The 13,927-nt window shown below is 51.6% G+C and overlaps 1 protein-coding gene across 9 annotated transcripts in view; it reads right to left on the bottom strand.

The window, feature by feature from the left end:
- The window catches only part of MYLK (myosin light chain kinase), a 265,249-nt gene that overhangs the window by 25,645 nt on the left and 225,677 nt on the right, over positions 1-13,927 (bottom strand). For all 9 annotated transcript variants that reach the window (XM_082744141.1, XM_082744140.1, XM_082744139.1 and 6 more), the window contains 4 exons: positions 8,197-8,229; positions 8,001-8,094; positions 6,545-6,748; positions 376-593 (listed from right to left, as the gene is read on the bottom strand). In XM_082744141.1, the coding sequence (XP_082600267.1) occupies positions 376-593; positions 6,545-6,748; positions 8,001-8,094; positions 8,197-8,229 (549 nt within the window). The remainder of the gene's footprint in view (positions 1-375; positions 594-6,544; positions 6,749-8,000; positions 8,095-8,196; positions 8,230-13,927) is intronic.

The following is a 13,927-nucleotide window of genomic DNA, read 5'->3' as shown; positions in this document are numbered from 1 at the left end:
AGGCACCATCACCAAAATGAGTGGCTGCTGCAGGCCCCAGAGTGAAAGTGCAAGAGGGGAGAGTGACGGCAACAAAAGTCAACAGCAAAGGCTCACTGTGTGCCAGGCACCACTTCCATCACCGCACCTGTAGGAATGTCCCTGACCCGACCCTCCCCCACTGCTCGAGCAGGGGGGGACTACCATTAACCCATTTTACAGATAAGGGATAGAGACTCGAGGCCAAGCCTAGTGGGTGGCCAGGGCAGGAAGGGAGCCTCAGCAGCCCCCATGACCTCTGACGTTAGCTCCAACCCAGCGCATTCCCTCCAACGCCCAGTGCATGGAACACAGTCACCGTCTGTGGGTGGGCACAAGACAGGTGAGCAGCCTTACCCAGCTTTCTGGCCAGACCGAAGTCAATGAGCTTGATTCTGGTGCCGGTTTTATTGACACACATGATGTTCTCGGGCTTGAGGTCCAGGTGGACGATGCCCTGCTTGTGGATGTATTCCACCCCTTCTGATATCTGCCTCATGTACTGAATGCACTCCCGCTCCGTCAGCTCGAAGTCCTCGTCGATGATGCGCTCGAACAGCTCACCCCCCGACACGCTGCAGGGGCGGGAACAACAGTTAGCTCCCAGGAGCATGGCGAGCAGGCTGGCAGGGAGTCTGGCCCAGGGCAGTCTGGGGCAGGAGTGGCGGGGATGGGGGACAGGCAGCAAAGCCCAGGGTAGGAGGGGGGCCGGGCACTTCTGCAGCTTCGTGAGTTCTAGGCCCCTGTTCTGTTATGCTGATCCTGGTTTCCCCTGTATGAGTGAGGAGGGCCCGGGCCTCCTGATTTCCTGCTATGGTTGGGGGGCACTGTTCATGCCCACTAAGCTGCTGGGGGACTCAAGGAAGCATCGGGCTGGGCAGTTTCAGAGGTGATCATGAGCTGAGTGAGTCAGACATAATCTCCTTGGCTTGACAAAAGGGGTAACCACCAGGCGGCTTCCTTCCCTGAATGACCACAGATGTGTAAGGGCTCATTCTTGTACCCCAGCTATGTATTCTAGTCAGGAAGAATTGATGTTTGAAAGACTCACAACACCCATAGCATTTGTTCCACACATCCAGAAACAGAAAAATAGCTTCAGGGGCACCTGGGTGGCTTAGTGGGTTAAAGCCTCTGCCTTTGGCTCAGGATGATCCCAGGGTCCTGAGATAGAGGCCCACATCAGGCTCTCTGCTCAGCAGGGAGCCTGCTTCCTACCCTCTCTCTGTCTGCCTCTCTGCCTATATGTGATCTCTGTCTGTCAAATAAATAAATAAAATCTTAAAAAAAAAAAAGAAAGAAAAAAGAAAAATAGCTTCAATAATAAGGAGCCCCAGCACATTTTCTGACATTTATCGGCTGCAACCCATTACAATTGCCTCCTCTAGCCAGGCCTGTGGCATCAGTTACTCCTTCCAGCCACAACTAACTTGTCTGGCCTGCTCCCTTGCTCTGACTACATAGACCCTGGACCCTGACCCAGGTGTTTCTGGGGCCCACAGCAGGCATCTTCCACTAAGAACTGGCCCAGAGGCTACAGCCAGTAGCATACTGCCCTTCAGTACAAACACATGGCCTTGTCACCTGAGTGACATGGGTCCCTTCCGTTCCCCTGTCCCAGACCTCTGACCCACCTCCCTTCCTTGCTGCTCAGAAAATTTAAAGCATTTCCCCGGTGACTTTTATAGCATGCAGATGTCAGTAAGCTCTGTTCTGCAATGGCCTGTATGTCCACCAGCTGAGCAAGGCTAGATAGGTTTTGTTCTGGGCCCACCCTCTTCCAGGGGCCTTCTCTCTTCTAATGGGAGCCATCATGAAGAAGGGAAGAGCTGCATGTGGATCCTGTCTCTGCCTTTTATAGCTGTGTGACCTTGGGCACAGCACTTAACCTTTCTGAGCCCTGCTTTCTTTATCTGTCCTTACCTCATAGAGTCGTTAGGATCAAAGGAACTTTTGTAGAGCATTATGCCTGACATGCAGTAGGTGCTCACCACATATTAATTAGCATTTCACAATCTGTGGTGAGTCCGTGGATCTTGGCAGTGACCCTGAGGGAGGGACAGACAGGGGTGCAGCATGGGGTCCAGCACACCACGGCCTGTGTGGGCCTCCATCACCAGCACTTTCCAGGAGGGCACCAGTGGCTGCTGGAGGTGCTAGAACGGAGGCTCTCGCACCTGGGGCGGGGCGGGGAGGGGGGGTTCCCTGGGTGGTCAGCAGGTGGCGCCTGCGTCCTTAAGCTCTCCGTTTCCACAGCTCTGCTCCAAGTCAAACTTGAATTATCCTTCTCAGGTCTCCCTCGACCCTTACCCATCTCTGGGCCTCAATGTCCTCACCGGGAAGGTGCAGATAAAAACAGCACCACCTCAAGGGGTGAGTGCCTGTGACATAGTACGTGCTCAATAATCACCTTTTTAAAAAAATTAGATTGAAAATTTTTTTAAAAGCCTGTGGGTTTTTTTGTTTTTTGTTTTTATTTTTTTTCAAAGATTTTATTTATTTATTTGACAGACAGAGATCACAAGTAGACAGAGAGGCAGGCAGAGAGAAGGGGGGAAGCAGGCTCCCCACCGAGCAGAGAGCCCGATGCGGGGCTCGATCCCAGGACACTGAGATCACGACCTGAGCCGAACGCAGAGGCTTAACCACTGAGCCACCCAGGCGCCCCTTTTTTGTTTTTTCAAAGTGCCTACTGGGGCTCTTGTTGAAAATACAGACTCTCAGAGTCTTCCTCTCTGCAGATTATAATTTAGAAAATCTTGGGAGGGCTCTGAGAATCCATATGTTACATAAGCCCCCCAGGTCATCCTTAGGATTGGGACAAGCTTGGGAAATTTAACTGAGAAACTCCTCTGAGAAATCACTCCTGATTTCCCCAGAGGAAATTAACTTTCCAGTCCTGGGTTTCATCTGTACTTTTTTTGTATCAGATCTGCCTTGTCTCAAAGTTGTTTATGAATATGTGTGGAAAAGGTCTGGCTCATCTCTAGAACTTTATTTATACCTGGCAATAATGTGGCACTGACAAGGTGTCTCAAAATGTGTGCTTCTAAATGCAAAATATTCTGGAAAAGTAAGCAACCATTATTTGCAGTGCCCTTGGGAATGTCTGAGGCAATGAGTAGTAGAAATCTGAGCTGTAGAGGTAATTACTACTGCCTTTCTAGAAGTAGTTGAAGTAGGTTCAATCTATTAAAAAATAGTTAATGTATTTTGAAAGCTGTTCCTATGGTCCGTTTCCTAGGATGGAAGAGGTTACAGAAACAGGATTAATGGTTCTACCTAGGTTTCTCTTGAAAATACTCAAGATTATGGGTGGAAAGGAGCTGCCACCCACAGAGATGGGATCAAGCCAAGGGCCAAGACTGGGCCAGAGGAAATGTATGCTTAATAAATGAACAGTGAGTGAGTGAGTAAATACCATCTAGCAAGGCTACTTAATCCCAAGGGATCAAATTCACCTCCCCCTCAAGTGTAGACCTTGGCGAGCCCTCCCTGGCAGCCAGTAGGCATGATGTTTCAGTGGACTCCAGACCCAGACCCTCTACTCCTTGTCTCCTGGCAGCCAACTGAATAGTCTTTGATAAATTTAGCCAATGGCAACACGGAAGTGAGATGGACAGTGAAAGACCCAGCCTAAATCGTACTGCTTCAGTGCTGAGGGTCTCACCACCACTTGGAAGGGCCTGGGCATTCCCCAAGGACAAGCCGAGATTTGAGGCCAGGAGCCCGAGGGAACCCCTGTCTCTGGGCAACAACCTCCAATAAACGTGGGGGCTTGTGGCTCGTCCCATCATCAGAGGTCAGAGAGGCTGAAGACACATTGCTTCTGATTTCTCACTGTGTCGGAGGTGGCTGAACTGAAGGAGGGGACCCTGGAAGATATTTTCACTTCTCTACATCACTAGGCCTTGTCCTTCTCTTACTTTTAGTATCTCCATCAAACAAGGGCAATGGCAAATTGTACCGCTGAATGCCAGGCTTTACCCTCTCGAGGCCAAGTCTGTTTAAGCTGGAAGGGAAGTATGGATGGAGTGTGAATGTGCTCCCACTTCTTTGGTTGAGCTCCTATCAAGGGGCAAGCTCCTTACCCCAATTGCAGAAGACTGGCATCTGTGACTGCCAGACTTGCTCCTGGCCACGGGGGAGGTACGGGGAGGAGGGACGAAAGCCAGGCCAGCTGAAGCCTTCTTATGTTTTCTCTCAACATTTTCCATCCAGCTTGCCAACTCCCAATTCCACGCTAAGTATGGTGTTCTGCCCACTGGTGCTGCTGCCCGGCCGTACCCAGGCTTGGCTGCCTCTCACCCCCTCCCCGCACCCTCTCCCAACTTGCCCAAGGTTTAACTTCTAAACATAAGACATTTCTTCCCATGTCCCCACACGCCCGCACTGGCTGCACCAAGCGACTTGTTCTGGAATGACCGTGAAGCACAGAGCCCAAGGGCTAATGTGAGGGAGTGATCAGTGAGGCCACAGACATGGGCCGGCCTTTCCCGGAAGTGGGCAGGTGGGCTCGAATTGGGGCCGAAAACAGATTCTAAGACATGAACGCAGACTTTCTTGGAGTAGTTTACAATTCCACGGAATTGTCGAATTTTAGAACCAAAAAGGGAGTCTAATCCCAATATGCCTCCTCACTGGAAGGATTTAGTAATGACAAAATCACAGCTCAGCAGTAATAGGACCTGACTCCAGGTTTCCTGAATAGGAAGGTTTTTGTTCCACAACACCTCGGTGTGTGTTAAAATGCTCACGGAAGAATTTTAAGTGGGAAAGAGACCCCAACATGGAGAAAGTCAATGTATCATACGACTAAGAATAAGTCCCAATTAGAGAGCACTAGGCCTGACTACATGATTCCATTTAATCCTCACGTTATTCATGGGGCAGCTTATATCCTCCTTTTACCGATAATAACACTAAGAAATTAGCAAAGCTGAGTAACTTATTCAAGGCCACACAACAAGTAAGAGGCAGTGCTGGGACTGACATGAGACTTCTCAGACTCAATTTGTGTTCTAAGTCCGTGCTTTTAAGCCCCTCTAGCTTTTCCAGATGTGCATAAGCCGGAAGGAAACACCCCAAAGTGATCACAGAGTGAGGGGAGAAAATCACACCTTAAGCCCGGGAAGGCCTCACCTTTCCTGGGAACAAAGGTGTTGAAAGGACTAAGATCCTGAAGCTCAGGACGAGCAAGCAAGGAAGCTGAAGGCAGTTTCACAAGATTTCTAAATATTTCAAATGCACATGCACTTTGATCTTGCATAACCACACTTCTGGGAATGTCTCCTACAGATGTGAACAGGTGTGAATGAAGAGATGTATGGACAAGGTTACAAACACTGTTTGGAAGGGCAAAGGCCTGGAAACCAAGGAAGACCACTCCAGGAGACTGTGGTTTCTGCACGTTAAGCTAATCCCACGGAACAGGGCGGATGGGAAGCTCACCAGCCACGGAAACATTCAGAGCCCTTCGCACCATATGAACTTGGTGCTGAAGTTCGAAAGGAAGGAAAGGAATGAAAGGAAGCAAAAATATAGAATAGTGGCTAGGAGGTACCTTGGTGCTAAAAGGTGGGAAATATTTTTTTTAAAAAGCATATATGCTTGTATTTTCATAAAGAAAGTTTGGAAGGATACAAACAAAACCAGTGGAAATAGTTACCGGTGTGAGCGGTAGTGGTAGAAACGGGGTGGATGAGGGACAGGGGTCAGAATGGGAACGGATTATTGTGTATGTTCTTACAGTCACAATTTTTGATCTGATGGTATCACACTGAAAAAAACTTCTCATGAAAAACAGGAAAGAAAACTGAAAGACACAGACCCCTCTGCAGAGGACATCTGGCTAAGGGCAGAATGCGCATGTGCGTTATGTGTTTATGTATGTGGGTGGGTGGGTGGGTGTGAACCTGTGCAAGTGTGCCTATGCATGCCTGCAGCTTGGGGGTGGATTCCAGGAAAACCTTGGCTGGAGGGCATCTGATCTGTCCCCTGTGTGTGGACAGCCCAGCCCAGAAAGAACTACCTATCCTCTGGTGAGAAGTCAAAGTACAAATGAGCACACGATGGGGGACTGCAGAGCACAGGGTTGCACCCCCACATCCCAAGCCCCACACCCTGGGTACCTCTACTTTTGAAGGCCAGTCAGGAAATGGCTCTGTCCCTCCCTTTCTCCTCCAAAGCCACCTCCAAGTCAAAGCCCCTGAATGCAGATGCGGAGCCTAGGGGTAACCTTGGCACGTTCACAGGGAGGTGGGGCAAAAGGGGGGCAGGGGTCCTCAAAGATCTGCCAGTGTGTTACGGAAAGGGAGGGCTGCATGGGCTGGAGGTCAGTGGGTAAGGGCCACTCCTGTGTACAGATGTGCTGTTCTAGGGTGTGCCCCCCGGCCACTGGGGGTGGGGAGGCTCTTTCAGGCTACAGCTCTACCTGCAGTGCTCCCCACTTTGGGGCAGAGGGGCCTGGGTGTGAATGTTGGTGGAGATGCGCGAGGGGCTCCTGGGCCCGCAGCCCACCACTCACATCTCCAGGACCATGACGATGTTGGCTTTTTCTTCGAAAGCGTCCACACACTGGACCAGCTTGGGGTGGTGGAGGCAGTTCATGATGCTGATCTCCTGCCGGATATTCTCTTTCTCTTTTGCAGAATATGCCTTGAAGAATTTCCCTGCCCAGATTTTTCCAGTTTTCTTCTCTACAAGTCGAAAGACCTGTCCAAATTTCCCACTGCGAATGAAAGGAGGAGGAGAGAAAAGGCAAATTGAGCCAAGCTTTCCACTACACTGGGGCTGACAAGTGATGCTGTGGGAGAAATCTAGTCCACCTCTTTTTCGAAATAAGATGTTATTGGCACACAGCCACGCTCGTGCGTGTGCATCTCGCCCATGGCCACTTTTCTGCTTCGTCAAAACCTCACCTAGCCATTATCTGGCCCTTTACAGAAAAGTTTGCCAGTGCCTGCCCTTGATCATGGGGTGCCCCTCTAGCTCAGACAACCCTCCTCTCCCTCATCTACAAGCTTGTGGCCAGGCCCAGCCCACATCCCCATCCAATCCCCACCCAGGCCCGCTCCTCTGTCTGGGCTGAAGCCTCCATACTGGCTGATGGACTTCTCTCTCCTTCATCAAAAAGAGGGACCCATGACTTCAGGTGGAAGAATTCCTCCCCAGATACAGAGAATTTCTGAGTGGCTACTTCCTTCTGCTCCAGTGTCCAGCATGGGGCCCTGGAGACAGCCCAGGGAGGTCCATGCTGTCCATGGTGGGAGAAAGGAGTTCGGTGTTCCTCTGACCCAGCTCCTATGCACAGGGCAGGCTCCTTGTAGGCAACTCTGTTGAGGTTGGTGTGACCCTTTTATTTCCCAGAAACCTCCTAGAAATCAAACCTGAACTCCATCCCCTTGGCCTCCACTGGGCTTCTCCAGGGATAGTGGGAGACAGGCAGCTGCTGGAGGGGACAGTGTGAAGGCTCAGGGCTGGGGTGTCCGCACTCTAGGGGACAACCAGAGCAAACAGCGCAGACCAGGTTCCTAAAGCGAGCAATGGTGAGCAGCTGTGCCTTTCAAGGCTGTGGGCTTTACAGAGGCACAAAAGCTATGACTGCAGAACGGCGAGATGGCTCAGACTTGCCTGCCTCCTGCCGACGACACGGACGGCAGCCTCAGACAGTCCGACCAGACCCTGGTGGTGCCTTGTTAGCCCATGCGGGGGTTGGGAGGGAGAAGGCACAGGAAAGGGAGGCCTTGCTCAAGAACTCTCCTGGAGCTGAGCCAGCTGCACCAGCAGTAGCTGAGAGGGCCTGGGTGGGGATGCCCTTGTGGGTTGCTGACTGGGTCTGCACCTCCTCTTTCTACAGGGGGTCTCGGCATGGGAGGTTGGCAAAACCCAGGAAAAGATGGGGACACGAGGCATGGAACTTAATGATGGGATCTGCGCCACCCCACCCTGGGGGCCCGAAAGACACTTCCCGTTCCACTTACGAGCCTAGTCTCTCTTCGATGTCATAGAAGTCAGACACTTTTTGTTCAGTGTTGACAGTCACGTTCCGGTAGTCGATCTCAGGTTCCTTCTCATCTGCGGGGTGGGGGTGGGGTGAGTGTGAGCCGTCAGATTCCTCTCTCGCCCCCCCTCCACCCGTCCCTCGAGTCTACCTGAGGACAGGTGGCCTGCACTCACCATCATCTGAGGCCTCCACTTCGTCCTTTGGCTCTAGGGGGAGACAGGGAGGAACACAGAGGACAGAGTGGTCATTAGGGAAGGACCATCAAGAACGAAACATGCTGGGGGTCTTGTCAGACCTCAGGCTTCCCAGGCCCAAGATCATGAATCCCAGAGCACTGGGAATGGTCATGGGTTGGGTCAGTCCCCACTGTACCAGGGCATGAACACACCACAGGCCCTCCTCAACCTACCCAGCAGCTTCTTCACAAGCGCTCACCTCCATTCCTTGCTCTGTAACCTCACGATCCTCTAGACATACCCTTCTTCACAGTGCTCCCAGGCTGACGTTCAGAACCGACACAACTGTGACAGCCCCTTTCTGCTCGGCTCGAAAGTCAGCAACTTAAATTGCTCTGAGTACCAAATCTATTTATCCATTTACTTAGATAATGGTACCTGGAGTTCTAGCCGTGTACCAGGTATCATACAAGCTACTGTGGGTATACAAACAAAATACACAGAAGGCATGATGTCTCCTTCCTGGAGGTTACAGTTGAGTTGGGGAGGGAGAACTACATCCCCCTGAAATCCCAGCACATGACATCACAGCACAAACTGAACGTAGAGGGCAGGATGTTGATACAAAATAGCGCAACTGTAAGAGGAATTATTCTGGGAAGAAAAAGCCCTTGAGTTGGGTCTTAAAGGATATGCTGGAACACAACAGGAAGGTGGGTGAGGGCATACAGTGAAGGCAGCAGGTGTTTGAGAGGTGTGGCGAGAAGGGACATAAGCAGCCCACGCTGGCTGCTCACATGGAATGGATGCGTCAGAAGTGAATGGGGGGAGGCATGAGGGGACAGTCCGTGTCCATCAGAAGAAATTCACATCAGAGCTCCAGGCTTTCCTTTTATTTTTACTTACTTACTTATTTATTTATTTTTAAATATTTTATTTATTTATTTGACGGAGAAAAGAGAGAGAGAGAGAGAGAGAGAGTGAGAGGGGGAACACAAGCAGGGGGAGTGGGAGAGGGAGAAGCAGGCTTCCTGCAGAGTAGGGAGTCCAAAGTGGGGCTGGATCCCGGGACCCTGGGATGATGACCCAAGCCGAAAGCAGACAGTTAATGGACTGAGCCACCCAGGCGCCCCTCCAGGCTTTCCCTTCCCTAGGCATAGCTTTGTCCCTATGGAGCCACTATGTTTTTTGACCTTGGTTGAGAGCCTTTCCCTTTCTGGGTCCCTGTTTCCTCTTCAGTAAAAGGAGGGAGGTGTATTTTTAGGTGATTTCTAGTGTCACTGGCTAGCTCTAGATGCCATATTTTGTGATGTGCTCTGTGCTCCTTAGGATGTGGGCTATGTTTCACAGACAGATGGAGACAAGGCAGGTTTCCTGAGGAGATAGAACAAAGAACTGAGAGAAGTCAGTGAGGGAGGACAGAGATTTTATAGAGCGCATGCGCCATGTGTGTGCATGTATGTGTGTGCGTGTGTGTGTGTGTGTGTGTCTGTGTGAGAGAATCAGACTTTGGGGAAAGGTTGTGATAAGGGACAGCACTCATCCTATGGATAAGTCTTCCAGGAGCAAGAGAGGCTGCAATTTATTTAGAGTCTTTTTTTTTTTTTAATTTAAAAAAAAATTTTTTAAAGATTTTATTTATTTGAGAGAGGAAATCATGAGCAGGTAGAGGGGCAGAGGGAGAGGGAGAAGCAGACTCCATGCCGAGTGGGGAGCCTGACTTGAGGGTCTATCCCAGGACCCCAAGATCATGACCTGAGCTTAACAGATCAAGCCACCCAGGCGCCCCTTGTTTAGAGTCCTTAAAGTACTGCTGAGGAAATGAAAAATTAAACATCACTGGGAGAGGGAAGAATATTCTGTCACAGGAAGGCAAATGCTCTGGAACCATAAAAAGGGTAGGAGAGACTGGAACTCCCTGGTTAGTGGTGGGGGTTTCACAGAGAGCTCCAGGACAGCAGCCTAACCGAGCAAGTCTTCTTGCTCTAACTGAGCAACACTTGCACTTGAGAGTGGAGAGTGACCTTGTCAATTCATAGACCATTAGAATGCCTGGGGAGCCACACCTGGAAGGCAGCAATGGAGTCACATTTCAGGGAGAATTTAATTATTCAACCTTTAGGGGTAACAAGCCCTAGGGAGTCTAGTTAAAACCCAAGCGTGGGGAGCCCAGTTTCTCAGCCTTCTTATTGCTCTGGCCAACAGAACGCCATCAAGGCAGGTAGAGGGTAAATGTGCACTGGCCACAAGCAGGTATTCTTACTCTGCCCCCAGCAGAGCCTGGGGTCGTCTGCTACTGAAACTGGGGCCGTAGGCACTTAAAAAGTCACAGCAGGGCTGGGGAGGCATGCAAAGCCACTGAAAGGAAGAGCTGCTGTGGGGGAGATAAGCAGACATGGTTAGACCTCCCTGGTTGGGGAAAAAGTCTAAAGTAGAGATTTTTTTTTTTTAGAGGAGGGGGCAGGGGAGAGAGAGAATCTCAAGCAGGGTCCACGTTCAGCGTGGAGCCCCATGTGGGGCTCGATCCCAGGACCCTGAAATCATGACCTGAGCCGAAATCAAGAGTCAGACACCCAACTGAATGAGACACCCTTACTTTTTAACAATTTCAATGGCCAAGGGTGAGATTAAGGTTACTGATTTTTTTTTAAAGACTGATTGATTGATTGATTGATTGATTTGACAGAGAGAGAAAGAGAGATCACAAGTAGGCAGAAAAGCAGGCAGAGAGAGAGGGCAAAGCTCCATGCTGAGCAGAGAGTCCGATGCAGGGCCCGATCCCAGGACCCTGGGACCATGACCTGAGCCAAAGGCAGAGGCTTTAACCACTGAGCCACCCAGGCGCCCCAAAGTTACCACTTTTTATCAGTTAATCAGTGCCGTAACTTGAGAGAATGATCTCGTGTGATTCCTCACACAGGAGAAACGCTGTATAAGAACTCACATCTCCAGATGCACCATGAGAATGATAAATAGGGTCAGCAGGAGTTTAGGGCACTTCGGATGGGGCTTTAAGGGAACCAAGGGGTTTGAATCCTTCACAACGGCTGCTGTCACTGGCTTGGCCCGGAGACAAAATACTAACAATAACAGCGACCTTTACTGTTGGGGAGGCCTAGCGTCCTGGCCCACAGTACCCCCTCTGAGAGAGTGTTCACCAATAAGGCATCCCCTTTTCTTTTCATTCCCATGCCACTCATCCTGGTGTGGAATGAGCAGTGGGACAAGAGATAAAGGAGAAGGCAGGCCGTGTAGGCCTGGCATCTTTAGTAAGAACTATCTGTGCTTCCCTAGTGAGGGGGCAGCAGCTGTGCGTGGGGCTTTCCAATGGCCTGGCACCTGGGGGCACCCTGCGGGGAGTCCTGGAGAAGGCATGCCATTCTAGAACTGGCCTCTTCCCAGTGTTAGAAATGACAAGGCTGGCCTTCTGGCCCTCACTGCAAATACCACATCCATCCTTCACCTCTGCCTTTCTCCCTTGGCAACTGAAACGCAGACAGCTCTCCTGGTGCTATAGTTGTTGGGACCTAGATCCTTTTCAGGGAAGTCATGCCCCTCTTTCGGGCTCACTGTTCCACCACTTTTCCTCTGTTTGAAACAGACCAAGACTCCAGGCTGAGAGGTTTCCCTTCTTCCCTTTCCTTCTCCTTCTGCCTCCACTCTGCTTGGAGGGGGATGTGGCTCTAAGGAGAGGAGCAGGGTAGGAGTTGGGGAAAGGCCACAGTTGGATTATCCAGGCCTTCAAGAATAAAGGGCTGTAATAATGGGAGGGGTGACCACTCAGTTTCCATCTTTCCACCACAGAAGGAGCTGAACTACACAGCAGGAGGGATTTCAACAAGAGGTTTCAAAAACCTTCTATTCAGAAAGAGCTAGGACATCCGCGAGCTAAGCACAAGAACTATTTGGAAGATGGTTCTGAGCTCTATCACCAAGTAGGTAAGTCTCATGCCCCTGGAGTAGTGTTTGGGACAGAACCAGATGTGCCCTGGGGACTTTCACAGGGCATGACTTAGGCAGCCCCCTGGACAGAGCTCTCCAGGGCCAAGGGCTGTTCCATGCCCAATGGGCACTAGAGGGCACCCCAGCCCCAGAGAGGCCTCTGCAGCCCCAGACCGGGCCAGCCGGTCTGCAGCTCTAACTGCCCTCAGGCTTGCAAGGAATCCCTAGCTCCTCAAGGAGCCTTCCTCCCTGTTGATTCACTAGCAATGATATATTCTAGAACAAATTAGGATGAGGGCAAGGATAGAGTGGATTGAAGAGTCAGAGCAGGGTGGGGGGGGGGTGATGGACAGGAAGGCCTGGCTGGGACGGGAGAGATGGGTGTACTGGGCTAGTGGCTCTGTTTACCCAGGTTTGGGAAGACAGGGAGGGGAGCTAACTGGGTTAGGGATCCTAGTGTGAGGGGCGGCTGTCGCATAAGGCGGCCTCTAAAGCGGGGGTTGGGGGAAGGACACCGTGCTTTGTCCTGTGCCAGCCAAACAGTGCCTGAACAGAGGAGGGGTGCAGGATACATTGGGGGAGTGAATGTAAGGTGGGGTTGGGGTGCTTAGCAGGGTTAGAACGGGGAGATCAGGATGAAGAGGAAAACCCAAGCTGCTACGGCACAGACAGGAGGGGTCCTGGTGGCAGTGGGGAAGAGGACAGCCGACGTTAGCTGGGCTTAGTGGAGGGAGAGTGAGTTGGCACTGCTGTTTCGATGACCACCACAGACCACTGGCTCCATGGAGAGGAGCCACCGAAACCTCCCTCCTCTACCTCACACCCACCCAGGCACACATGCAGTTCACACGCGTGTGCAAACACACCCCACTTCTCTGTGAGGCATTTCGCTTTTAAAGTAGACAGATGACCTACCCAGGTTATAACTAACAAGCATCTGACCGGTCCATGGGGGCCTTCACTTAGAACCCCCACCTCCCTCCAGCCCACCTTCCCAATCCCTCCGTCCTCTGCCCCTCAGTCCTAATGCTCCACAACTCTTCTGCCGCCCCTCCTCCCCAGTAATCCAGCTGGGCCTGGAGGTGGGAACAGCTTCTAGTCTGGAAGCTCTGGGTGGCCTGGACCCCTCCTTGGGCTTGCAGGCTATTTTTGCATTTCCTTTCATTTGCTCCCAGCCAGGAGGGGCCCTAGGAAGAGAGTCTGAGGACCACAGCAGGGGTTTGGCTCGGCTGCAGGGAGGACGGGGAGGGCAACCTGCCCAGAGCCCAGCAGTCCTAGCCCCTGGTCCCCACAGACTCTCCCTCCAGCCCTGGGTGCTGCTGTCCTGGCCTCCTGGGAGTCACGCCTTAAGCACTCATGGCCTTCATCTTTTGGGATTTATCAGGAACTCTACAGTTTCTCTGGGTTTCCTCCAGAGACGACCTGGAAGAGCTCCTTTCCAGCTAAGGAACATCTCACTGCCCTGTCATCTCTTTCCTTCTCACTTTTCCAGAGGTGGGGAGTACTCTTCTTGAACAAAGCAATATGCTAAAAACATAAAACTGAGTGCCTGATCTGGAGCCCCCACTGCCCCCAAGCTAACCTGCCTATGCCAGCTCATTTCGAAGGGGGGCGTCAAAGGGCGGCAGATAGCCGTTCTGTTACCCGGCTCCCCCAGCAGACATTTGCAAGCAGCTGTTGGGCAGGAGCCCAGGAGCCCAGGACAGCTGCAGGGAGGCCCAGTGGGCCTGTTCCAGGGGCTGGGATCCATGCCTCCACAGCCTCCACATTCCCAGATAAAGGCCCC

This window comes from Mustela nivalis, assembly GCF_964662115.1.
Source record: "Mustela nivalis genome assembly, chromosome: 1".
Classification (NCBI taxonomy): Eukaryota; Metazoa; Chordata; class Mammalia; order Carnivora; family Mustelidae; genus Mustela; species Mustela nivalis.
The sequence above is the reverse complement of the archived record's forward strand: the minus strand, read 5'-3'. Positions and strand labels throughout refer to the sequence as shown.